The sequence below is a fragment of the Coturnix japonica genome, chromosome 7 (assembly GCF_054131305.1).
Source record: "Coturnix japonica strain WE chromosome 7, WE-NBRP24, whole genome shotgun sequence".
In the NCBI taxonomy this organism is placed as follows: Eukaryota; Metazoa; Chordata; class Aves; order Galliformes; family Phasianidae; genus Coturnix; species Coturnix japonica.
In genome coordinates this window covers 23,573,248-23,598,140 of record NC_140669.1, presented here as the reverse complement: position 1 = coordinate 23,598,140, position 24,893 = coordinate 23,573,248, and the positions used below count along the sequence as shown (strand labels likewise).

The 24,893-nt window shown below is 36.8% G+C and overlaps 1 protein-coding gene across 7 annotated transcripts; it reads right to left on the bottom strand.

The window, feature by feature from the left end:
• Positions 1-822: 822 nt before the first annotated feature.
• On the bottom strand, positions 823-24,654 carry MPP4 (MAGUK p55 scaffold protein 4). Of its 7 annotated transcripts, XM_085552718.1 has the most exons (22): positions 24,363-24,499; positions 24,009-24,053; positions 20,589-20,706; positions 18,843-18,964; positions 17,851-17,928; positions 17,116-17,196; positions 16,436-16,567; positions 15,724-15,805; positions 14,435-14,520; positions 13,401-13,472; positions 12,748-12,944; positions 12,185-12,249; positions 11,443-11,460; positions 10,450-10,488; positions 9,452-9,472; positions 6,963-7,004; positions 5,992-6,162; positions 4,798-4,878; positions 3,795-3,888; positions 2,908-3,016; positions 2,205-2,339; positions 823-1,278 (listed from the first exon to the last, which is right to left on the bottom strand). In XM_085552718.1, the coding sequence occupies exons 3-22, from the start codon at positions 20,647-20,649 to the stop codon at positions 1,087-1,089; spliced, it is 1,878 nt and encodes a 625-aa protein (XP_085408844.1). In that variant the 5' UTR covers positions 20,650-20,706; positions 24,009-24,053; positions 24,363-24,499; the 3' UTR covers positions 823-1,086. The 7 variants fall into 7 exon arrangements, with proteins under 7 accessions (XP_085408844.1, XP_085408845.1, XP_085408843.1 ...); XM_085552719.1 differs by having other exon boundaries at positions 18,843-18,940; positions 24,009-24,654; XM_085552717.1 differs by having other exon boundaries at positions 24,009-24,637.
• Between the last annotated feature and the right edge of the window lie 239 nt (positions 24,655-24,893).

Here is a 24,893-nt window from a genome sequence, read left to right as displayed (position 1 = left end):
AACAGCTGCAATCAGGCATTCACTCCAAAGAAAAGTTTGGTCATCATATCTCTTTACCAGGCTTTTTTAAGCCTTCTCTTACCACATGCTGAGCTTCACAAAAACAAGAACACATCCCATTGGTTTGATGTTTTCGTTACTCTTTAAAAAAAAAAAAAAAGTTTTAATAAAAACACTGGAACATTTGATTTCTTATACAGTAACCGTACTGCATATGTTATGAAGGCTGCTCTGAAAGTAACACCTGGTATTTCATTATGCTGGCCCACAATGTCAGAAGCAGATGGTGGTGGTATGGCAGTGGAGGTGATGGAGGTGAACCTTCCTACCAGTATTCCGTTCCCTGTTGTTGCCGTGTGACAGGGAGCAGCAGAGGCAGTCTGACAAACTGGCATCTGAAGCAAAAGCATCACTGAATTCCTCCACATGGAAAAAATGGCACCTATTGACTTTCATTAACACTTGCTGAACATTAATGGAGGCCAAATGGGATGTGAACACAGTGGGGCAGTGGGTGGTGCATTTCAGCAGCGGTGACAGTGGGGCATCTCTGCTGCTGCAGGTTTTGATGAGCGTAACACGCAGACTCTTGCTCACTGCTGACAAAATGCATAACTAACAGTGGTGATCACAGTGAAAACTAAATTCTCAGCTGCAAAGCACCATTAAATAACATTGTTGTGCTCTTATCTGCTGTAGTTTCCACAGAAGTAAAATAGGAGTCATTACTCTCAAAGCAACCTCTGTGTATGTGGCTCAACACAATTCCTCTTCACTCAGTGTGGCCCAAGCAAGCCAAAAGGTTGGACACCAATGAGTAAATTATACGTGCAACAAAATAGATTTATTTATTCTTGTAGTGGATTGCTCAGTGTTTCCTTTTTGTACAAAAAAAGTGTAATTGTAGCATAAAAGCTAAACAGTTACACACAACATAGTATGATTATATCTCCTATAGCAGCTTCTTTCCTAATCCTCTTCCAAATCCCTTGCATACGAAGATAAATTCTCACAATCCTGACGTGAGGATTATTCTTGAAGTAAAACATAATCTGTAATCTTCATGGAGCTGCCTGCCACTCTGAATTATGTCTGAGTATCTGAGCATATCCATATTGCAGGGACCCACTGGGGCTCATCCTGTGCATGATGGACTGCAGACAACAGCTGAGCAGATGCTTCTTGTAAGTTGTCATTCACAATCACTTGATCAAAGAACTGACCAAACTGAGCTTCCATTTTCTTAGCAGAATCCTCCATCTCCTGTAGATCTTCTTCCTGTGAGACACAACAAATCTCTAAAGCTCTAGTTCCTTAGAGAGAAATAATCTGCACAGCATCTGCAGAACACCCTGCGCATGCAAACAAGAAGTGAGTAGACTAGACAATGCCAACGTACATTATTTCAATTTACAGCTGCTATAACAACTGAATAATGTTGGCTGTGACCAGCTCCAAGCTTCTGAAACAGCTGATTGCCAATACATTTCTCAAATTACCTTGAATCTCAGTATCCTCCACTTGTTCTCCTGCACACATTCTTACTCTGCATTTTAATATACCTTCTCCATTTTCATATTTCTTTCTGTCATAGCAATAATGACTTATTTCCATATATGGTTATGCACTGAGGTCTCTAAAACATTAAGATGCTAAGCTTGATTATCATTTGCATGGAAACAGTGGTGATAAATGCACTACACATATTGTAAATGCAAGCTATGTGTTCCCTACAAGCAGGATTTGTGTTCTGTCCATAGAAGTCACTATGCAACAGATGTCAGTACTCACAATAATACATTATACAGCATTTATGCACAATACGGTGATATAATACATACTTAAAACCACATGAAAAATACTTTATCACTGAACGAAGCACATTTCATCCATACATTTCAGTGCAAACACTAAATAGCTCAAACCTCGTCACAAGGCAGATTGTTAAAACTGAAGTATCCCAAATAGTCTCCTTGTATAAAGACATTTGACCCAAATGCTTCAGTTCCTTACACACAAATCACAACCCTCCTACTTCAAAGCAAATTTAGGGGGGGAAAAAAAGATGAAAAAAAAAGAATTTAGATCTGAACCTTATGACACAAACTTGTTAAGATGGATCAGGTAGCACAGTAGAGTGCATTAGGTTCCAAACACACAACCCCAGGGTAGCAAGTTGCTTCTCTTCCATTCCCACATCTCACCTTGAATTTCATGTTCACGTAATAATCTGTAATGATTCTGGCATTTTTACGAGTTTGCCTCATGCAGCTGATGCTGGATGGCTTGATGAATATAATATAGGGCTTTAATTCATGTGTCCGGGCTATTTGGATGCCCTGCAAAGTAGGAGTAAAAACAAGTATTTCAGGTGTATTCATTGCAGCTGTATCCCAATAGAAAACCATTTGTTTACACCATGCTATTACCTCCAGACCTAGCAGTAATCTTTTCCATAAACACCTACTTTAAAATGACCTCACTGATAATCCCTGGACCAGACATTATTAAAGCAAGCATAGCATACCAGTCACTTGATTCTGCTTGACAACCTTAATAGAAGATGCTTTCAATGTCAGTGAGTATCTGGACAGAGCCTTTAACAAAAGTGTTAAAGAGGACTCTGACTTTAAACAAACAATCAACAAAAAACTACTGGGGAGCTACCGTAGGAGAAGTCTTTTTGGAAAAGATAAACATTGCAGCACAATAGAATTATACTGATCTGAATGTACTCTTTGCAGTAGTACTTTTCCCCTAAGACCCACCCAAAGACAAATCTACTGTTAATAAACACCGTAACAGGAAATTCAAGACAAAGCATTTAACAGTGTTCTAGTAGTTCATGAATGTATATAGAATTATTTTTCCTTCCAGCTGTAGATTCCCTGCCCCTTTGCAACTCACATGTGGTTCCAAATCTATTACACAGATCTTCCCTTCATCGAGGACTGCTCTCACTGCATCAATGCTGGTGCCATACAGGTACCCTTTATATTCCCCATATTCCAGCATTCTGTAACAGTGGTGAGAAAGAAAGAAAATGAAAAAGAGCTTCAGTCTCCAAAAGTTTCCATTTAAGTGTGACTTTCCAAACTAATCTAGTGATTGAGAGATAACGAAACATAATGAACACCACCCCACTTTTACCTTTGTTCTTACCTGCTATACCAGGCACAAAATCAGGAGTACTATAGCTAAAATGAATGTATTTTTCACTTATCTTTTACTTATTTTACTATTACAAATAAAGTGTTCAGGGTTGGATTCTAGTGACAAAAAGCCATTCAATTATCTACACAGTACTAGCAACTTCATAGAGGAGAAGATCTCAGAGCATTCTGCACTACACTTAAGGAGTACAGCTGCTAGTGGTAAGCTGGCCTGTTTCAGCAGAGAATACTGAGGCATAGAAAGGAATGGTTTTTAAAGTTTGGCCCTTATTGCTGAGGTGCTTACATAGAGATGTCATTGCAGAGGTTTCACAACAGAGATGTAGGGTAGGGACAGACCTGACCTACTCAATTTTGAAAGCGAGACCTGTTTCTAGGAGGGCTTATATCCCTAACTTACCAATCATGCCAGACAAGCTCAGGACCAGAGACCACACTTCTAGAAGGATTCCAACATTAACTTTAGACAAGCTTACATGCAACTGCACGAACTGTTTTTGAAACAGACTCAAGTAATTTGATCAAGACATACACCAAACTTACATAGCACATGTAAGGAGAGGAGCCTAGACTGAAGTCCTAACAAGAAGCCATCAGCTCTTGGATGGTGTTATAGTTTACCTGTGGCTATATACCATGTTTTCAAAAGTTTCCTTTGATACATAGTGATATTCACGACCATTCATCTCATAACTCTTCTGAACTCGAGTGGTGTCTGAAAGTAGAGATAGGGTAGAAATCAACTGCAAGTAAATTCTTTCAGTGTTATAAATGAGAGCTTTCATGAAGGCATATAAATAAATATTTTTGTAAGTATTAAAATTAGCAGTCTTCACTTTTAAGTCCAGAGCAAAAGCCTTCTCTACTCTACTGGCTGACCAATTGAAAATCCCTGAAAACCTGCCAAGCTGTATTTTTTTATGAATGGAAGAAGTGCAGTTGTTTGGATTAAATCCATCAGGAACTTATTTGGAACTAGATGCATAATTGCTTTTCCTCCTCTGAGGTGAAGCTGATTTATGTTCATTCTGAAACATTCTGCAAGCACTTTCACATTTGCACCTTCCTCATATTTGGAATCTTAAACCTAATGTAATTCCTAAGTTTTCAACAAGCTTCATATTGATACATTCCTTTCAGTTATCCAAATCACAAGAATCAAACAAGCAAAGGTAGAGACAATTTCTATGATTAAGTCAAAAATTAATCTGTATAAGTCTCATTTGAGACCAGAAGGCTAATAAGGAAAGCTGCAAAGCCTATTAAGCACCATCTTCAGTTCCCTTCACTCTCATACCCAATCACCCAAATGCTATGAACTTAAAATATGCCTAAGAAATACTCTTACTTTTTATCTAGGAAAAGAAAATAGCAAAGATTATAGAAAGTCACACAGATTTATTGCTACATGAAGTTTTAAGCTTTCAGAAGCTGTAACTTAAAAGTGCCTACAAGTGATCTGCCAAAATATAGTCTTTTAAACCAACTTCTATAAAAGCAAGTGACTATGGTTTATAGTACAAAACAGTCAGATGGCAAAGAGTGTATGAGTACACAAAGAACCTGACATTTCCCTATCACTATTTTTGAAGGGGGTGGGGGAAAGAAGAAGAATATTACATACGAGGCACGGCGCTTTGAAACTCTCGTGGGTTGCTTGCAATAAGCCTTCGCCTTAACTCATTCACACCCACTCCTGCAGGACCTGAACAGTTGAAAAAACAACTAGTGTTACTAATTGTACAACTAGTACTACTAGAGACACTTTGTGCACCCTCCCCACACACATTTACATGGAATCATTAAGGTTGGAAAAGACCTCTAAGATAACCATTTTCTAATATTTTGCACATACACAAACTGTAAATACAATACACTTGTATTTTTAGGTAATAGGCAGTGACCTATCACCAGAACAGAAATCAGATTGCTACCTGTGCTGAAGGATTATTTAGCAGCAATAACTCTATAAGTTTGATCTTGTGAACTTCCTGAAAAAATATACCAGATGTGACTGAAATAGATAGAAATAATAGAGGGATGAGGGTACAAATCACTTCCCAGCAATATGGGCGCTCATGGAAAGTAACTCAGCAATACCTTTTTAAAACAAAACAGTAAATAAACTTCCAGAGCTGGAAAGGACAAGTAACCTGCTTTTACTCAGTTTGCTTTTTCAGGAACGTGGAACTCTACAGAAAACCAGGTTTCTTTCAGTCATAATGAGTGAAGAGAACTTGAGAAATGGCAGCCTGTTTAATACAACACTTACTACAGTAACCACAATTAAAGACATCTTTTTAGTTTTCCCTTCCACCCAGGATAGAGATTTTTCTAGTCCAGAGTTTTTAAGACCCTCTTCTTCCTGCTGCCATGCACATGTATTTATAAATCTAGTTGTAGAAATATGCCTGCATGTACTTATGTTTTCCTAGTGAAATACAACTGTATTTTATCCCTTTCATGTATCAGTCCCACCTGAATATAAAACTGAACCATCTCTCTAATAAAATGCATTTTCAACCAGAATTCACAACCATATGGTTTCTTCTGCAGACTTTGCTTTTTTGTCGGTTTGTTTTCTTAGAGAATTGTCTCAAGTGAATTTGATACATACATTAGAACGTAAAATCAACAATGGAGAAAAGTTACAAGAAATCATTGTTGACATATTGCTTTCAGAGCTACCTATGCTGTCCTTAGTCACCGTCCATCACAATCAGCAGCAGGAAACCTCAGCTGATCAGACACAAACTGACCATTTTCTCCCCTCCATTACAAGCTGTGAATGTTTCATCACAAAGTAATGACAGCTTACCCACTAGTACAATTAGTCTGTTCCGATCTCCTGGGTGCCGTTGGTACCTAACCACCTCCTCATATGGAGCTGCAAATGCGCTACAGCAGCTGCTGGGACATCGAGCATAACATGACTGCTGGTTGGCCCGGGACTTCCTGCGACACAGGCGCATACTTCTGCGGAAACCAGCTGTAAGGGACAAAGGCATCAGCACTAAAATCTGCAACTAAAATGCAGGCAGGTAGTTCTGAAGCCTAGAGCGTCTATTTCTAAATACCTGCTGCATTTTTTAGCAGTGTAAAAGTTAATTTCACTAGAATATTTGGTATATTAGCTTGGTAGAACCTCTGAGCGTTATGAGATCAAGTCTCATTAAAAGTTACCTAAAAAGTAGCCCATAATTAAAGACCACAACAGTATGCCCAAAGCCACCCGAAAGAGAAGTTTATAATCATATAAAGTATCAATAGGAACAGGTCAACCGATGTTATTTTTTTTTTAAGGTCCACTCTGCTAAGGCAAATATTGAACTTTTGGTACAGCCTACAAAATGAATACAAAATTTTATAGAGAATGCTATGGTTTAGTATCGAGGATAAACTTATTGCTTCACGTTAGTATCCAACTCTGAGAATTTCAATTTTACATTTACTTCTCTAATGAAAGCCCTCATCATTATTCTTGGTGCAAGATAGATAACAGAACAACGTTCTACTATAGATAAGCCTGAAGTAAAAGAAATACAACAAAATCAATTTAAATGATGGCAATGTCTTAGTAGAAATCTACCATCTACGAAGAACAGAGGTTTAAAATGGAGAAAACAAGTACTAGTATGAGGAAAATGGCTTCTTAAAGTCTGGAAAACAAGCCGAATTCAGTTCAGTAACTCTTTAGGAGAAGTGAAGAACAAATAATTTTATTTAAACTCCACACAAACATTCAATCAAGATCAAGCCCTAAACATCTTATCTTTAGTCACTGCGTACCAATGAAGACTCGTTGACCAAATTCACCGAATTCTTCCTCTTCTAGAATAAGAAGAAATACTTATGAAGGAAAGAAAGTTAAAGTTTCAAAGCTACACTGCTAGCAATTATTTCTGATCCCCAAAAAACAGCTCTGCAGAAAACAATGCAGAAAACACAAGCTAGTATTACAACTAATCTAGTTTAAAAAGCGCACCGCACAATAATATGAAATATTCAAACATGGCCATGTTTTCTGTAAGAGCTTGGAAATTAAGCTTGAATTATATGAATTAAGCTTGGAATGTCATGGTTTTTTCTAAGTTAGATCTGAAACCTCAGTGTTTTATTTGTTCAGTTTCTACAATAATCACATGCCAGACAAGGTTTTGAAACACTTAAAGTGCAAACAAAAAAAGTCCACCTAATTTAAGCTTTGCAGTTGAAACCTGGCTTACAAGAATCCTTCAGTTACAACAACAACAACACAGTAGCTCAAAAGCAAAAATAAGACATTCAGAATAACCAGACAGATCAATTTCTGCCCAACAGCACGCCTGGAATATGCAATGCACATCTAGTCAGACCACTCAGCTACTCTTTTTTTTTCTTAAATCACATTTGGATCAAATATATCTGTACTCCAATATTCCAGAAAAATCTGTTTCCTCCACAGTTTGTTGTGTCCCCATTCTCCTGCTGTTTCTTGTAGTGGTATAAACATTTTGATAAGTCTCTTAAATCTCCACATGCTTTTTTTTTTTTTTTTTTTTAAATTGTCTTCTATAATGCTCAAAAATATCCCTTTTCCCAGAGATCAGTGTTCCAGCTCAACTATTTTATTGATGTGACTGGAAAGCAACAAGAAACCTAGTGACATGGGTATTTTATTTCTCTTCAAGAAGGGCTCCTAATTTTCCCTGATCACATGTATAGTTATTCAAGCTGTGTATTCCCTTGAGAAAGCCTTTGTATCTTGTATCTTGAGGTGCTTTGCAAATGAACATTATTTTCTTGTTCTGGAACCAATACTGCATTTAAAGCCTACTACTATAGAACTTGTCAATTGACTGGTAGCTGTCTCATAAGCAAGCAGATATCAAAACAAGGTTAGATGCTTATTTTTTGGGCCTATGCACTCTGCACTACTCATAGCTTTAAAAGACATTTATATTCCCACTTCGTATATATATTAATAAATCCTTGTTTGTAACTGAAGAAAACCCTACTTGGCACAGAACTGCTTGACTACAGCAAAGTTCAGAGTACTGCACAGCTCACCTATGCTTATAGCCTTTCTATCATTTATTTTGAGATGTCATTCCAATCTTTTTGAGTCTACATGCTTTATCTACCCGATCCTTCTATGGTACAGAGCACAGCACAGAAATCTACAGTGAGCAAGCATATCAGCTATCAGGTATTATAACAGGAATATAGTTTCTCATCCTACAACATATCATGATAAATTCTAATAGACTGCTGCTTACAAGAGGTAGAGAGAAAAAAGTTAGCATTACCTTCTTTAAGCTCCTCTGAGGGTTCAGACAGAGACAGAAAGAACAATTAGTATTGACTGCTTTCTCAAAACTAAAACAGAGAAAACCAACCAGCATGGCCCTCTGAATTTAGGATATTTGGAAAACAGGTACTGCAGGCTTTAAATCCAAATTAGACCCAATGAAGCATGGAGCATGAATGTTCAGAATGAGTCTCATCTACAGAATCTATTTCAATATTGTACTTGCAATATAAATCATAAAGAGAGCCAGCTAATTGTTTAGTAAGATGTAGGATAGCAAATACTTGCTGCTTCTCTATTTCTCTAACTGCTTAGATACATCAGAATGCTGACTCAGTGGTGAACACAGAATACGATTTGCAACAGTAAACCCCAAATGCATTTATGTGCCCTAGCCTGAAAATAAAAAACAGCCGTGAAGATTTGTCTTAAGAAATCTGGGCTCTGACAGAGATGGAAGAAAATCAATGACCTGTGATAAAAGAAGATCCTACTGGCAAATGCAGAAGAGCTGCAGGAAAAGGGAGTAGGAATGACGTTTTCTCTATAGTACTGCCAAACACCTCAAAGAAATTTAAAAGTAGGAGACTTCTTTTAGTGGAAAATGTGTTTGTTTCAGAAGACTTCACGTTTTGCAGAACTCTGAATATGCAATAGATGGGTAGCTGTTATCTAAAAGGATTTGCTTGGTTTAAAAAAACCCAAAGAAACGCCCTCACAGATTGACTTATACATAACACATTCATTTTACAAAAACATTGTTTTCTATATATTCTTGACTGTGCACACAATGAAGAATACAGACCATTTTCCCTCTTAACACATCAACAGCTCCTACAGGCACTATAGACTCAAAATGGCTTTTAAAGCTAAAACGGTATTCTTGTATTTGTCAATTGCTTGTTTTTCAGCCACTTGCTTTTCTGTAAACAGTCACCTCAAAGCAAAATAATATCAAGGAATTCAGAGTTAGGTCAGAGGAACTTACCAGACTCAAATGTTTCTTCATCTTTTTAATAATCCGGATAGCAAAGATTAAAATAAATACAAAAACTAATTATTTTCCTCTTATAGAATTCTGGAATTATAACTGAATTTTCCAGCTCCCATCAGTCTACTTCATATACATATTCTTCACTTCCTCCTACACTGAGGCCATGCCTGAATTAATTGCCTAATCTGGCAATTGCATCTGGCTAAGGGTGTAACAGAATAATATGTGAGATTAGGTGAGATTAAGGGACTTTGGTCACCATATTCAAGGCATTCTGCGTGCACGCACTAACCCTGTGATGCACCAGGCACCTGAAGGCAACACATCTGAAAGCATTTAGGCGTCACGATGCCTTTATAAACAATATTACCTGGGGGCAATGTCTCAGAATTTCAAACTGGCATTTAACAAATTTAACATGATACAAGGAATGTGCTAGCAGTTTTTCATGCTTCTTAATGCAATCCAGATGTGGACTGTAACAACTGCTTCAGAAAACTGCAAAAAGTTCTGCTGCAGATACTTACAGGATCACATCCTCCCTTGAGAACTCTCTTAAATACCTCAGAAGAAGGAAGAGTGAGCTGTGCCATTTCACTAAGTGCTTCAAGTGCTTCATATATACTATTTATTTGTGAAACCCTATACTTGCTCAGTGCCTAAAAATGCATTCACATCAACTCAAACTCTTGACAATGAATTGTGTGGGTTCTCAAAGATTACAATAATCTCTGACATTAAAGATGCAAAACTTTTGTTGTCACACAGTTCAAAACCTGAATTAAAGATGCTGGCTCTCAATCAAATATTTTTGGAGCATTCCCTCATTTCAGCACATTTCACTGTAAGTAGTCATTCACTGTACACCAGAACTGCAGACAGCTCATTTTCATACAGTGCATATGTTACTCTGGTAAGATATGAACGAAATAAAATCAGCTTTGATTAGCTATTACCTTGAAGCAAAACAATAGTCTGAATTCAATTGTTACCTGTTTCCACACACTTCTCATCAATCTGCATGTCATCCTCTGCAGACAAATCAACACACACAAAAAAAGTTATCTGAATCAGGGAAAAAACAGGAGGGAAAAAGCCTTACACATAATGAGACTGAACTCAAACAACTGAAAGAAGAGAACTGGAGTTCAGATCAGCTTTAGATATTTATGGATTTCAAGCACTGCAACCACAACTTCTTGACGATCTTCATCTTTAGTAAGCAGAGCAGTAAGCTCCTGCTCTGAACGCATCCAACTTGACTTCTCTTTTTGAAATAAAAGTTTTAACATGATAGTTGCTCTGCTTACCCTGTGAAGACTTATTAAATATTACCATTACAGAGTACAATTTTCCACTCACTGTTTCCTCTCTGCATCATTTAGGTTATGTTTTTGTTACGTGTCACTCACAGAAATGGATTTATTTGGTTGATCTTATTTTTACAAAGAAAGAAAAATAAAACATTGATTCAGCTTCCTCTTTATGACCAAATCTCATCAATTTGTGTCCTTGAAATCCAATGTCATCGATTTGGGCAACCCCAGGTTTGCACGTTCTGCTTGTGTTCCACAGACAGACCCAGCAGGAGCTATTTTCCAGCTGACCATGTTCTAATCCCAATAAACTCCTGCTTCCATTCTAAGTATTTGCCCAAAGATATCCTTTGAAGAGGTACTCTCCCAGAGTTGCTCACATCATCTGCTGAAGATGGAAGAGAGGAAGGAAAAAGCTGTCTTTCCCTCCTCTAAGCACCCCAAACTCTCAGCTCCCCATCAGATTGTGCATAGCTTAAATTAACCAAAAGTGGAAGTTTCCATCACTTCTAGCAATCAAAAGGCTTATGTGCAAAAATGTAAGAACTTCACAGACACAAAGAAACTCAAACTACCTTAATTCTGGCAACTATTACAAAGCCTAGAAAACCAAGTGCTATGTTGATTCTAAGTACAGAAATACAATAAAATCCACACACCATCTCCTACCTTCTTCCACAGTGCTTACTATCCAGAGTATATCCATTGAAGCAGTTAAAATGCAATAAAATTATGGTAAAAGAGAGCTCTAACAAACAAATCATTTTGATTCAGAAGAAACCTATGCAATGAAGCACTTAATCTAGAAGTTATCACAAGAGAAAAAAAGTATTATATAAGTATAAAGAACCATAGAAAAAAATGGGAAGAGAAAACAGAATGAACGTTCTTTGTGTCTGGGAATAACTACAAGCTTCCTGAAAGTTAAATTACGTAGTTGGAAGATTATGTTTCCAGATCTCCAACGAGCAATGAAGCTTAACTTATAGCTTGAAGAAAAAATACTCCATTCTGTTCTAAAAGCATTGTATGTCAACTTCCAGTACAGAACAGTTTTCTTTGCCCCTGGAAAGTCATAGTGCTAGCACCTATGTCATTTCAGACCCGACTCTGTTAGCACAGAGTGCTCCTAACTCAAAGATTCCAGAAGGAACTGAATTCACAGGTTCTCTCAGTCAGGTATCAATAACACTGGAGATGACTGCAACCATCACCAGTTCTCCACATACAATTACCATGAAGTAATTATTTTCAAGAGACCACTTAAAACACTTCTGAAGTTATGACACGGCTCTAGAAATACTATCTTTGACTTAAACAGAATTTGTATGAGCTTGTAATTTCTGTATCCCTGGAAGCAGGGACAAGATTTTTCCTTCCTGCTCTATCATTCAAATAACTTTTTACTCACACAATGATGACTTGAGACAGAAGTGGGGCTGGAAGGGCTGAGTCCACCAGAATTCTCGCTGCTTCCTGCATAGAAAGAAATATAGCATAGTTAAATTGATAAAAATAAAATAAAAATTAAAACAAAAAGAAAGACACCAGTCCACAAGGGCATGATTCTTCAGCCATATTAACTGAATGTTTATTATTAATTACTACTGAGCCAGTGCAAAACTTCAAAAATAGAAATATTAATATTTTTTAGCCCAATCCAGAATTCTGCAGTAAAGCTATGTGCTATCAGAGCTGCTTAAATGTAATTTCCAAATGAGCAGCACAAAAATATTTTAAGTCAACATATAAGGACAGGCATATTAGCCATTCTAGTCTACAGACTTATAGAATGAGAAGAGAGCCTTTTGCTTCCAGCCTCAATCACAACCTAGTACGATTTCAACTTCTATTATAAAAATACAGGTAACTGAATCCTACTGCTATGAATGGTGAAAATTTATGTAGCAAGACTTAAATAACTGGCTTTTTTTGGTGTGTGACTAGAAATCATAAAAATTAAGATGACTCTACCTTTTAAGAAGATGGTTTGAAGGTATCAGTCCAGCGCAGGCACTGAGATCTGATACTTTCCTAGCCTGCCACCACAGAGCATCATTCTGGTCCACAATCTGGAGTATTTCACCTTTCTTGAAAGGCAAACCTGCATCAGCACATGGTATGGCAGGATCTTGTAATGGCCAGTAATCTGCCATTGCTCGCACATACATCTGGTAAAAAAACAAGCAAACGAAAAAAAAGAACATAAGATACAGCATAACCTTTATAATCACAATGCCAAGTATGTATGCTAGTTAAGTATGTTAATGATCAAGTTAAGCTTTAAAAACAAGATCAAGCTCTGAATCCTAACAAGTCATTATGGAGAAGAAAAAGTAGAACAGCAAAGAGAGAAGACTCAAATTATGAGAAGAATTGAGCTTCAACCTCTACATAGCTCTAAGAACATCTTCATTATCTGAGACAACTATACTTCAGCTTACTCTATTTACTGTTTCAGCAACAGCATGTAGATGTTAGCTGAGAGGTAGCCAGAAGAACAAGCAACATTTTAGTGACTGCAGTAAACTTCTAAGCAACACCACATCCTTGCATCACGCTATTAGACAAGCATTATTGTAGCAATTCTTTGCAGTACCAATATAGAAAAAAAGAGCAGCTCTTACTGTTGTTTGATTGCTGACAGGACGATCAGAAACCGGAATCAACTTGAACATAATTGTTCCTTGAGAAAGAGCCTAAACGATGAAAGAGAGGAATAAAATGTGACTGGCATTCAACACAAGTTACCAAACTGTGTCACTCAAACTTAACACAACACATCTTTCATGTTATTACATTACAAATGGAATTAGGTAGACTGAGTTAATACAACTGTGTTATTTTCAAGAAGTAAAATCAAGAAGGAAACTTCAAAATCTTACTGAATATTTTTAGTTCACTGAAAAGCTATGTTCTGTTATGAATATATTCAATGTGAACTCAAACCTAACCTTTCTGTTGAAACTTAATCTGAATTAGTGGCAATTCTGATTAGACAGGTGATGTAAAGGGGGAGGAAAAATATTTTATATTTGGAAACTAAGCACTTCATTTTAAGCTAAAATTTATCTAGAAATAGTATGCCCAGGGAAATAACACACAGAAAGACTGGAAACTGATCACATATAGCACGACCTTCCTCACTGGCACTAATACCCTGCAGTGAAAAAACCCAAAAGATTGTGTGCAAGGTCAGTAAGAAAAAGAGACAGATCAACAAATTCATTCAAAATAATTTAACAAGTGCTTTCATGCAAGTGAAGTCATAACTCTCGAGTGTATTCATTTCACATTGCTTTAGCTCATTTGGTAAGATGGAATTTTATTAGAATAGCACCTTGCCACTACATTCTTGTAGAAGATGACCTGACTTCCAAGGAAAATTATGCACCAGCGAAGTCCAAATAAATTAATAATTTACCATTATTTTTTTTTTCTCTACATAAGGCCAAAATTAAGTTAGATTTGATGCTGTTACATCCATGTGTTCGATTTTTAAATTGAATTTGCACCAGACTTTGATTTTATAAGCAGCTGTGAATTTTATCCATGGCAATGAAACAATCTTTCTAGGGAGAGGAAGGCAGCACAGGTAGGGAAAAGGAACAGTATACTGTTACCCTCAAAGTATAAAGAAGATTTAAAAGAGATTCAGTACCAGAATATTAATAACTTGTTCAGGCTCAAGTCCATCAACGGAAACTCCATTTACTTCCACTAACTTGTCTCCAGCATAGAGCAACCCTATAGTAAAAACAAGGATGAAAGTAGCAGCAGAAGCTTTATCACAGCATGGATGATCTTGGTGGGGGATAGGGAACAAAGTTATACCACAGGTTTGTATGTCAGCTGTAGAGGTTTCCATACGCTAGGTACACAAGAATACACTATATTGTCCCCGGATAAGACCAGGGATTCTGTGAGACATGAAAACTCTGAACACTTCAGTTTCCATATTTAGAATCATAGAAACATTAAGGATGTCCAAGTCCAGCCATCAACCTAACACCACCATGCCCACTAAACCATGTCCCTCAGTGCCACATTAATCTTTCCTCAAAAACCTCCAGGGACAGTGACTCCACCACTCTTCTGGGCAGCCTGTTTCACCTCCTCTATACAATATGCAATCTACTGATGATTTGCCTTAAAAGCATACATAAGCATTTTAATATAGCATCCTTCCTTAAGATAATTTCCAAGCATCTTAATAAACCATGAAACCTGGAATGAGATTTCTAGAAATTCCTAACTGCTTAGGTGCTGAAAAATAAAGAATACCAGTTTCCTTTAACTTAAAATATTTAATCAAACTAAGAATATATTCAGCTACTGCCTACAGTGTGGGTTTTCTTCTCTACACAGGAACCAGAACTATTAACAGAAACTTTATGATGATTACAGATAAGTTTCATTTGTTACGTTTTACACTTTAGTTATACTTCCCAAGGAATACAGACAGCATATAATTCTAGGATGACAAAGCAGTAATGTTTCCAATGAGAGTCTCTCAATTTTGCTTAGAAACTAATACACTACCAAAGTGTTTAATAGACCACTGCTGAAAGGTGTTATGACACATTCCTTAGTGCCCTTTATCTTACACAAAGTTATCTATAATTCTATTTCTCATTCAGGAAATGAGCTTTATACTACATCAGTTTTGGCTGTTAATGATCAATCTCATAGTAGATTTATGTGACTTTGCTTCCAACATCTGAATAATGGAAAACTGGATTTGTACCTCAACTCTCTCAAACACATCATGCTCTAACAAAAATTAAAGCAGAATCAAACTCACTCCAATGGATCCATGCATACAGTACTGTATGGTGTACACATCTGCCTGTTCATAAGGGAAAACTAACTGTAGAAGTAAAGCTGTTATCTTAATAAATCTTACTTCACCTTGAATTTTTTTATTACCTTGTTTCAAGTTATACCTACCACTTCTGTCTGCTAGCCCACCATGGATCACACGGGCAACTGTTATGTCACCTGTTATCTCGTGCCGTTTAATAGTGGCACCCTGGCAAACAAACAAACAAAAAAACCCAACAGTTTCATCACCGAAGATGACCTAAGTTTTCTTTCAAATTACAGGTCTGATCTTTCTTCCAATAACAAAAAGGCATTAAAGGATAAATATATTTTTTAAACACCACATGATCTGGGAAGAACGTATTACTGGTACTATGCAATAGTGCTACTCAGTCATCCAACATCCTTAACTCTCATCACACTAAATTAACCTCAGACTCCTAGAAATATTTTCCCGAGCTCATTAGTCAGAATACTGACTATAAGCACAAACAAACCCTTTAATCTATCCTCCTTTCTGTCTTTGCTGTTTTGGGAATACTCTCAATCCTATTTACATTTTACATTCTATGGGATAAAAGCATCTGCCAGATGTTCACACCCTGACTCGACTCGGCCACAAACAGCCTTCTCTAGCTGTCCCTGCACTGAACAGCACCAGATGGTCTCTTAGGGCCCTTTCCAATCTTAATAGTTCTTATAAATCTTCAGTTCTATAAAACCTCAAGAACAAACAATCTGCGTGACATTCCTGGAAATAAACCAACATGCACATGATGCATTATCCAGCATTTGGGTAAGCTGTAGTGATTTGACAGATATCAGTAAACTCTCTAACCAGAGGCTGGTTGTTTTTCACTAAGCAGACAATCCTCATGGCTTCCTCATTCTCAGGTATGTTGTCTGGCAGTGGTGGGAGTGTTGGTTCAAAATCTTTCTGGGCCACAGTGTCATGAGCAGATAGCAAGGCCTGTTACAAGCAAAAACAAAAAGAGAATCCAACCTATTAGCAAAGATCATACAACAAAATAGATTTTACTTTTAAACAGTTACTGGTGAGGAAACAGAAATCAGAGGTTAAGTTCCTAAGTGGGCAGAAGTTCCTTTTACACAGGCTTTCCTCTTTCCATTTAGCAATCCCAACTGAAAAAATTAAGAAAAGTTTCTTTCTGCACTTCCTCAAGAAATCTTACAGAAGTTGAAACATTGTTATTTGGAGGATAATAATGCAGGTTTTACACACAATATCAAAGAAACTCTGATTTTACGTGTCTGCATCAACTGCTCAGAATTTAACTTTTAATGAAATATCTCTAAAAAGCAGTTAATAAAACACAGCCCAGTGCAGGTACTGCAGGTACACAGACCCCAAATGAACTCTCAACTAGGTTAGCCCATGACTAGGAAATTAAGCCTCTTCTGGCTTCTTTGCTGATTCCTGTGAGCAGCTGCTCATCTGTTTCCATCCCCATTGCAGACATCACTATGAACAACTTTATTTTCTCAGGCAGTACTTACCCTTAAGTGAGGAGCCCTCAGCAATCGTCTTAGTTCTTTGATATCTCCAGATGGAGGGGCTTCATAAAGCATCTCTACCACCTGATAAAATTAAGAGTAAGCACAGAGACCAATTCTGAAGGACAATTAATTTAAAAGAAGTTCTAAGTTAAGCTGAAAAATACAACATGATGAAACTTAAGTCTTGGATGTTATACGACTTAAAACATACCTATACTGTTTGCTCTGAAACTGGACCAAAATAAGTCTGGGCTACATGTTGTGCAACTGTGTAACACTTAGTTTGGTTCAGACACAGTGCCATGTGCTCTAAATTACTTTTTTCTATGCCTCAACCAATATCATCACTACTGTCAGTTTCTCCACTTAGTCATTAATTCTCACTATTTAATAATCATCAATTAGAAAAAAAACCTAAACAGCTTTTAAAAAACCTCATGTCAAAGTGCTTTATTTAACCACAGTGAGATAAAAAATTACGCATGTATACAGTCAGTGGTTAAAGCAAACAACTGATGATCTAGTATGGCCAGAGCTTGTGCAGTCTAATGATTACAGCCATATATATTTCCTTTCTCTCTCTTAAGGCAGTAACTTAGCTGTTGAATAGGTGAAGAATCCTTCCAGCTTATATAGTGTATTCAGATCTGAGACATCAAACAATAATAGAACATGCCTTTCTGCAGTTAAGATGACTAATTTGGTATCAGTGAGCAAAGAAATATATGGCCTTACCTCACGATTCAATGCACGTGCCTGCAGCGTGACAGGAACTGGTCTTTTTCCAAGGTAGTTTTGGAGGCATTCATAAATCTATTGCATGCCATAACAGACAAGACAATGCAATGACAGTATCATCTGTTTTCTTGTTTATATAGATACATACACAACATACCAAAGAGAATGCTGCATTTCTAGTAATTTGCCATTACAAGCTCGCTGGCTCTAGTTGAAATCTCAACCTTCAAATGCCTTCTGCATCTAGAATTAGTCTGTAAGTAATTGTTGTTCCATATGATTATTCAGCAAGCCAGTTACGCTTTGTTTTTCAATTTTCCAACAAAGAAAGCTGATTAGACTGGACAGTAGCAAGTGCTACTTGAACTGTGTCAATTCTGACTTGTGGCTTGCTTCCTTGTCCTAGCTGAAGGCCTGATCAACAAAATAAATATCAAGCAATTGTATTTAAAATGGCCTTAAGGGCATTCTGGATTATTATTTTTTTTCTCATATTTAAATTTTAAAGATCTTTAGAATTCTCACAAAAGCAAAGCAAAACTTGTACAGAATTTGTTTTAAGATATAGTTGATTCAGATACAAGTACCAGGCAAACTGTTCTATAACAACACACAGCATCCAGCTGCATGTCACATCATAAAAACCAAAAAGTATGACTTGATCAGTACCCATACCGAGCAAAGATACATAACCAAACAGACACAGAAGAGTGGAAAAAGACAGCTGAGCAACATCACATTCAAATTGTGCCTCTACACCTCAGCCTTAATACAGATGCATCAAGTAAAAGAGCTTTTGCCTTAGATCTAATGAAAAATTTTTTCCATTACAGTTAAAGTAGTTTTGTTCACCTGGACTGCTGATGATTGGACTTCCGAGATAAGAACTAGGATTGCTTAGTGTCGCTTCTTTTAAAATGCCTTTACATGGCAAAATAAAGTAGCTATCACCTGGAAACATTAATCTTCAAAGCTGAATATTGTTTTACCTTTAAAAGAGCTTGCAGCCAGCGAGATCTGAGCAGGTCATACAACACGCCAACACCATTCACATCTTTTTTACAGAGCAAACTCAGTTCTTGTAGCACTAGAGTCAGAACATGAGATAAACCTGAGCCCAAGAAACAGAGAAGTGCAACACATTTCAGCACAAATAGATCAACCAAAACTAATCGGTGACCTCTGTCTGCTTTACTTGTTTTCTGCAATGAATTCCGCTGCATGAGAGCTTTCTTCAGTTATTAGGTTGATATTAGCAATTTTAAACTGACCTGTGAGAAAAACATATAGGGAATCCCACAGACATCAAAGCCTGGGTTCAAGCTCAGATCTCCTACTGAAAGTAGTAGGCTTAACAAAAAGCTGTCTTGCTCATTTTATAGACTTCTTTTTTGGATGACCCACAGTTTGGGCCAGGGACCTGGTCTCTTTCCCCACGTTCAGTAAGTACAGACACTGTGGAGGAAATCACTAATAACAATGCACGATCCTTCTAAAGTAAGTAGGCTCTCTTCTTTTGCTTCTTTTAACTCTGTATTAAATCACAACGTCTCTCTGCTTTTTAGTGCCAAAGTAACACAACGTGACCATAACTAGTAGATTTACTATGTAATTTTGTTGTTGTTTTTAACAGTATTAAACATGTTTCAAGGTGCAATACCAGAAAGATGTTGAAATAAAGACAATACATGAATAGCTTATTAATTGTATCAAAATCAACATAGTAATTTCTTAAAAATATGGCTCATCATCCAGCAAGCTTAGAATAACTGAGTACTCACTGCTGGAGACAGTATAACCAGCTGCCATTATCCAGTTAACACACCTAACCCAATGTAGAAACCAGCTCCTATTTCTTTCCTGAACAAATTTTTTTCACTGTCAGTTAATTGTTCCCTATTTCCTATATCAACTCCACACTGTAACGATGACAACACACATCTGATTAACTTTAGTTTCAATGAGCTATTTTCTTTATGCAATAATTTATACAGGTACTTCCTCACTAAGCTTCTCCAGATGAGACTCTAACCTCAACCATCAGGCAGAATTATTGAGTGTCCCAAATGGGAAGCCTGGAAATGTACCTCATTACCAAAGAAACCACCTGTTTCAGGAAAACAGACATCTAAACACGTCTAAGAATAAGTAATGTTCTATGAATTCTTTGAACCTTGACTGTAAGCCCACAGGGAAATGCATCTCCCAAAACACAATGAACTTTAAAGGATTATCTGCTGCAAGAACTTCCTACTGCCCAAGAGAACACTGCTTTTTAAGATCACTTCCTCATTATTCATTGCCTTTCTCTGAGAGAACTTGCATTAAGTATCTCCAAGAATGCAATCCCTACCTACTTTGGGCACAAAGTAAGCTCAAAGCAACATACTCTGCCTGCAAGCAAAAGTTTTGACATAAAGAGAACCATTTACTTGAAAAAAAATAAATAAATAAAAAAGAGAGGAAAAAAAAAAAAAAGATCCCTCTTACAAATTAGACTCTTCTCATACAGCTAAAGAAATTCTTGACTTTAAGCCAGGAACAAATGGCAGTAATTCTCTTCTGACACCCTATAAGTTACCTACTACCATTAGAGACCAAAAGTCATTTCCATTTTCCATTATTAAGCAGTAAAACAAACTAATAGTCTTTCTCACAAGTTACAAGTCACATGTGCATGGAATAAAACTTTTTGCCTGTTTTCTTGGAAATAGAAAATCAAGAGTTACAAGTACCATTATCCTGACTGCAGACTGCTGGCATCTCCATTTTTTCTTTCATTCCAGGTGATTCCATCTATGTTTTTGACTACAGCATCCACACCAAGTAGGGTTCACAAAGACAGATGCCGAACTAGGAAAAAGAATACATTCATGCTGGAAAAATCAAGGATATTAAATTGATACAAAAATTAGAACAGAAAAAAAGCAGTGACAATCATTTTTATTTTTATACATGCAACAACAGGCTGCAAGCATAAATTGAAGACATGAGCTGCAAATGTAAAGTCAGTTACTCAATAATACCCAAAATGCAGAGATAAATCTCAACTACAAAAATACCATTTTATCTCTTCATGGAATTGTCATTAGCTTGCTTTATTAAGCTGTCTAAAATAACAATCTGCTTGTATAACTTCTGTTCCCCAGCTCTAAGCGTGCAACCATGGAACATTATTTTCCTAGATTTTAAAAGGTTGTTTTACACAAAACAAATACGTTTTTACATTACCAGGAAAATAATATTCACAAGACAATAAGTTTCCCAAACATTTCATATTTTCTTCCATATTCCTGTGAAGTGAATTAAACAACCAAAAAATACCACACCTTACCTCATCTGACTCAGGCATTTACACCTGATTACACTTAGTGACAGTGTGTCCTTAGACTACAAGTGAAGGAAGGTTTCCAATCTATTTCTAGTAAGAAACAATGCAGTAGGGGATTGCCTTAGAGAGTGCTCAGAATTCTTCACTTAAAAGCTGCACCAAGCACCGAAATTCCTCCGGTTCCTCACTATTTTCTCTCATCTACAGTCCTGTGCTTATTGATTTCCCTATTTTTATTTGTGAAATAACTTTGTGTTTCTACACCAAAGTATCAAAAACCCATTTATGAGAGATGTAACAAAGATGCTGAATCACTACACATCTTAGTTGATACAACTTCAAATCACGTTTGTACAAAATTGAAGATCGTGACATGATTACTGTTATTGTAAGATCACTCTTGAAGAACTATGTATTTGAACAGGTCACATCAGAATTTTCAGAGTACAAGTTAAAAAGGTCTGCAACACCAAATATCTGAGCACATCAGCCAATAGCGAACAGCACTATGACACTGTATGTACAGAGATTGCCTTAAATTGTTAAATACATGGTAGCTTATGTCCTAGATTAGCAAAGCAAAAATGCAACCATTTTCCTCTAAATAGTTCTGTGGACAGAACAAATAAAAGGGCACAGAGCACACCAAAGGCAAAAGCAGGAAATGCATTACCTTGATCTGCTTATAAAAGCAGAAGGCATTACCGTCACTTTTACTGCACAACTCAATACTTATTTTTAGACCATTTTTCCTCTCTCCTATTAAATAACAGAACTGTTTGCAGAAGGCAATGGAAATGAAAGGAGGAGAAAATAAAACAAGCAAACAAACAGAACTTAAGAAATTCTGATTCAAACATTTAAATGTTGAGTATTGGTAATTCATTACAAGCTTCCTCCACAGGATGCTCAGTTAAACACCTTGCTGAAATTCTTACACATAGACCACTTTCACAATGATGATTTCTCCTTCCAAAGACCAGCAAATACATAGTTTGATCTCCCTCCACCACAGCACTTGCATTTAATTGCTGCACTATATAAACTATTATAAACTATTTTCCCACATTTTATCTACGTAACAATTTATGTAACTCTGAATCCTCCTACCACACGCTCACTGGCAACTGGGTTTTGAACCACAATTATTGTTTTTACCCCTGACATTCTTGAGTTCTGTTCCTTTAAAGGTTTGCCGCCTCCTTTGTTAAGCTTTCTTAAATCCATCATTAGGCAGATCAAGTAAGCAGGCCATATAAATCTAGCCATGAATACCTGTTTCTTAATTACTGAAGACATTAGGAGTAGAAATCTTTACTGTGGGATGGTTTAGACAAACAAAGAGGAATCCATACACTGCATACTATGCTAAGGAGATCATACCCTGGTTTTCACAGAGTATTAGTAGAGAAACACAAATAAAACAAATACATCTCAGTTTCATTGTTCTGACCCACCCTTTTGGTGACAAAGAGAAGACTGCTAGCTTGCCAGTTACCCAGTTGCTTACATAAGGGGAAAACTAATGAAAAACACCACACCTCCTTTTCCTGAGATGTATACACACACACTATAAGGGTAATACTTGAGGTTTCCTTTACAAGCTTAATGAGCATTTTTATAAGGGAAAACCACTCAATTTAAATCAGTCAGAATAGTTTGGAATACTGAAGACTGAGAATTAGCTTGAGGGCAGAGAACACCCTTAAGCTTTTGTCATAAGTAAGCCACCAAAAGCCAGTAAACTGCAAAGGTAAATAATGAAGAATAAGACACAGCATCTTCTAATGATATGCCCATGCAAAATTTTTTTGTCCTGAACTAAATGAACCTTATTAGTCCCTCTGCTGATATTGGGCACTCTTGAGTAAGTGTCTTGCTTTTGTACACTTTCAGTACTTCAAAGTGCTTGAACTTAAAAAGCCACATGAAACAAACAGAACAAATATATATTTTAAGCAAAGACTGAGACATGGTTTAAAACTATATACATAAAAATGAATTATTACTGGAAGTCTGAAGGGGCACAGGTGTTGGGTTTTTATGTTTGTTTTTTTTTTAAAAGAACATTCATTCAGTAAGCCATTCTACGGTATGTAGATAACCACACTTGCATATGTAAAGTTGCAAATTAAAAAAGTATGTTATTACTCTTTGTAACTAGATGTATCTGATGATATGATCCATCCTCCTTTCTTCTAAAACAAACACATATAGCTACGCTGATGGTGCCGTTATCTTGTTTACATGGTGGTAATACTACTAAAGCACCACCTCCTAGAAGAGCAGTGCATTCAAAGAAGAATACTTGAGTGCAGCAAACCATAGTCATGTGAAACAGGCAGCTTTACTTCCAGCTGTTTATTGCCAGCAACCTGGACTGAAAACAAAACTGACAAGATGAGCACACTGACCACTAAATCAACTTATACAGTACAAGGTTAGGGAGTTCACAGCTAGAATTTTCGAGTCACATCCATCTTCTACGGTATCTCTCATAACACAAGAGATAGATCTGTAGACTTTTTTTTAGAACAGAAATGGTTGTGAAGTCTATTTACTTTCAACAGAAAGAGTCAATGTACATAGCACCTGGCATTCAAGTCAGACTATTCAGTGAGGATTAGGTACGAGGAAAAATTATCTTTTCATTTCCTACTCTCCCATTCCTACACATCTCTGGTATTTAGCTGGTGGGAACTAAACACCTACCACAAGTTTAATTAGTTTTGCCTTAGCTATAAAAAGACATTAATTTCACAACTGCATGGGGGAACTGAATCTGTGCAGCACAATGATTTCAGTACAGTACATAATCTCTTACCTGCAAATGGTGCAGAATATACCATGTTCAGCTCTTGTAGAGTTTCTGGAGAGAAAGAATATTTGTTGGATGTTAGTAAAGCAAGTATCCTCACTGCCCTAGCTAATCTACGGACATCCCTCCTTTCTAATCCGCAGAAACCTAACCTTAGAACTACTCATTACCAGGGAGAACAAATCCCCTTAACCCTTTTCTTGCATAAAAAGCACACTTGGTCTCTCACTTAAGTGGTTTCTTATTCCCAGCAACTTTCCCCCTTAATAGGACATCCAGCTTTTCAGGTCCGTCTTCAGTTACCATGCCTACAAATTACAATGCAGAACATTGTAGCCTCAGTCTTTTATTGTTCCTTACCAGATTTCCAGTGCAACACAAGAAACATCCAGCTTTCAACTTAAGAAACATCAAAAAAGTTGAGAAAAATAAATTACTATGATGTAGCAGAGATGGAAGTCCTACAGGTTAACTCGTTCCTTGGTTAGCAATACAAATACAAAACTGAAAGCTGCTGTGTATTAATTTCCTAATGCATCACAGCCCACGTAGGCTGTAAACTGGAATCTATGTCAGAAACGCATTTAATCCGAGGATTCACTCCAGCCAATAACTAAGCTATATCTCAGAAAGGCAAAAAAAAAAAAAAAAAAAAAAAAAAAAATCCAGCCCAGGCTTGTAATAATCAGCAAACTAAATTTGTATGTGATACCATTGCTATTTACACAATATTTTGTGCATTGATACAAAAGGCAGATTTTTAAGTTTGTTTAATTCTCAAGTTTGTTAATTCTCAGCTTAAGGCAGAGAAGCAATATGGAAGCGAACTCGTACAGAAAAGGGTTCTTCATGTCAAAGCTTATGATTGAAACTGTTCTTCTGAAACATATA

Excerpts from the sequence above, each read along its gene's own strand:
- MPP4 (XM_085552717.1), bottom strand. The coding sequence starts at position 20,649 with ATGGAATCACCTGGAATGAAAGAAAAAATGGAGATGCCAGCAGTCTGC. Across the intron at positions 12,250-12,747 it reads TCAAACCATCTTCTTAAAAG|GAAGCAGCGAGAATTCTGGT; the intron begins GTAGAGTCATCT and ends CTTTCTATGCAG. Across the intron at positions 6,163-6,962 it reads TGGTCAACGAGTCTTCATTG|CTGGTTTCCGCAGAAGTATG; the intron begins GTACGCAGTGAC and ends TGTCCCTTACAG.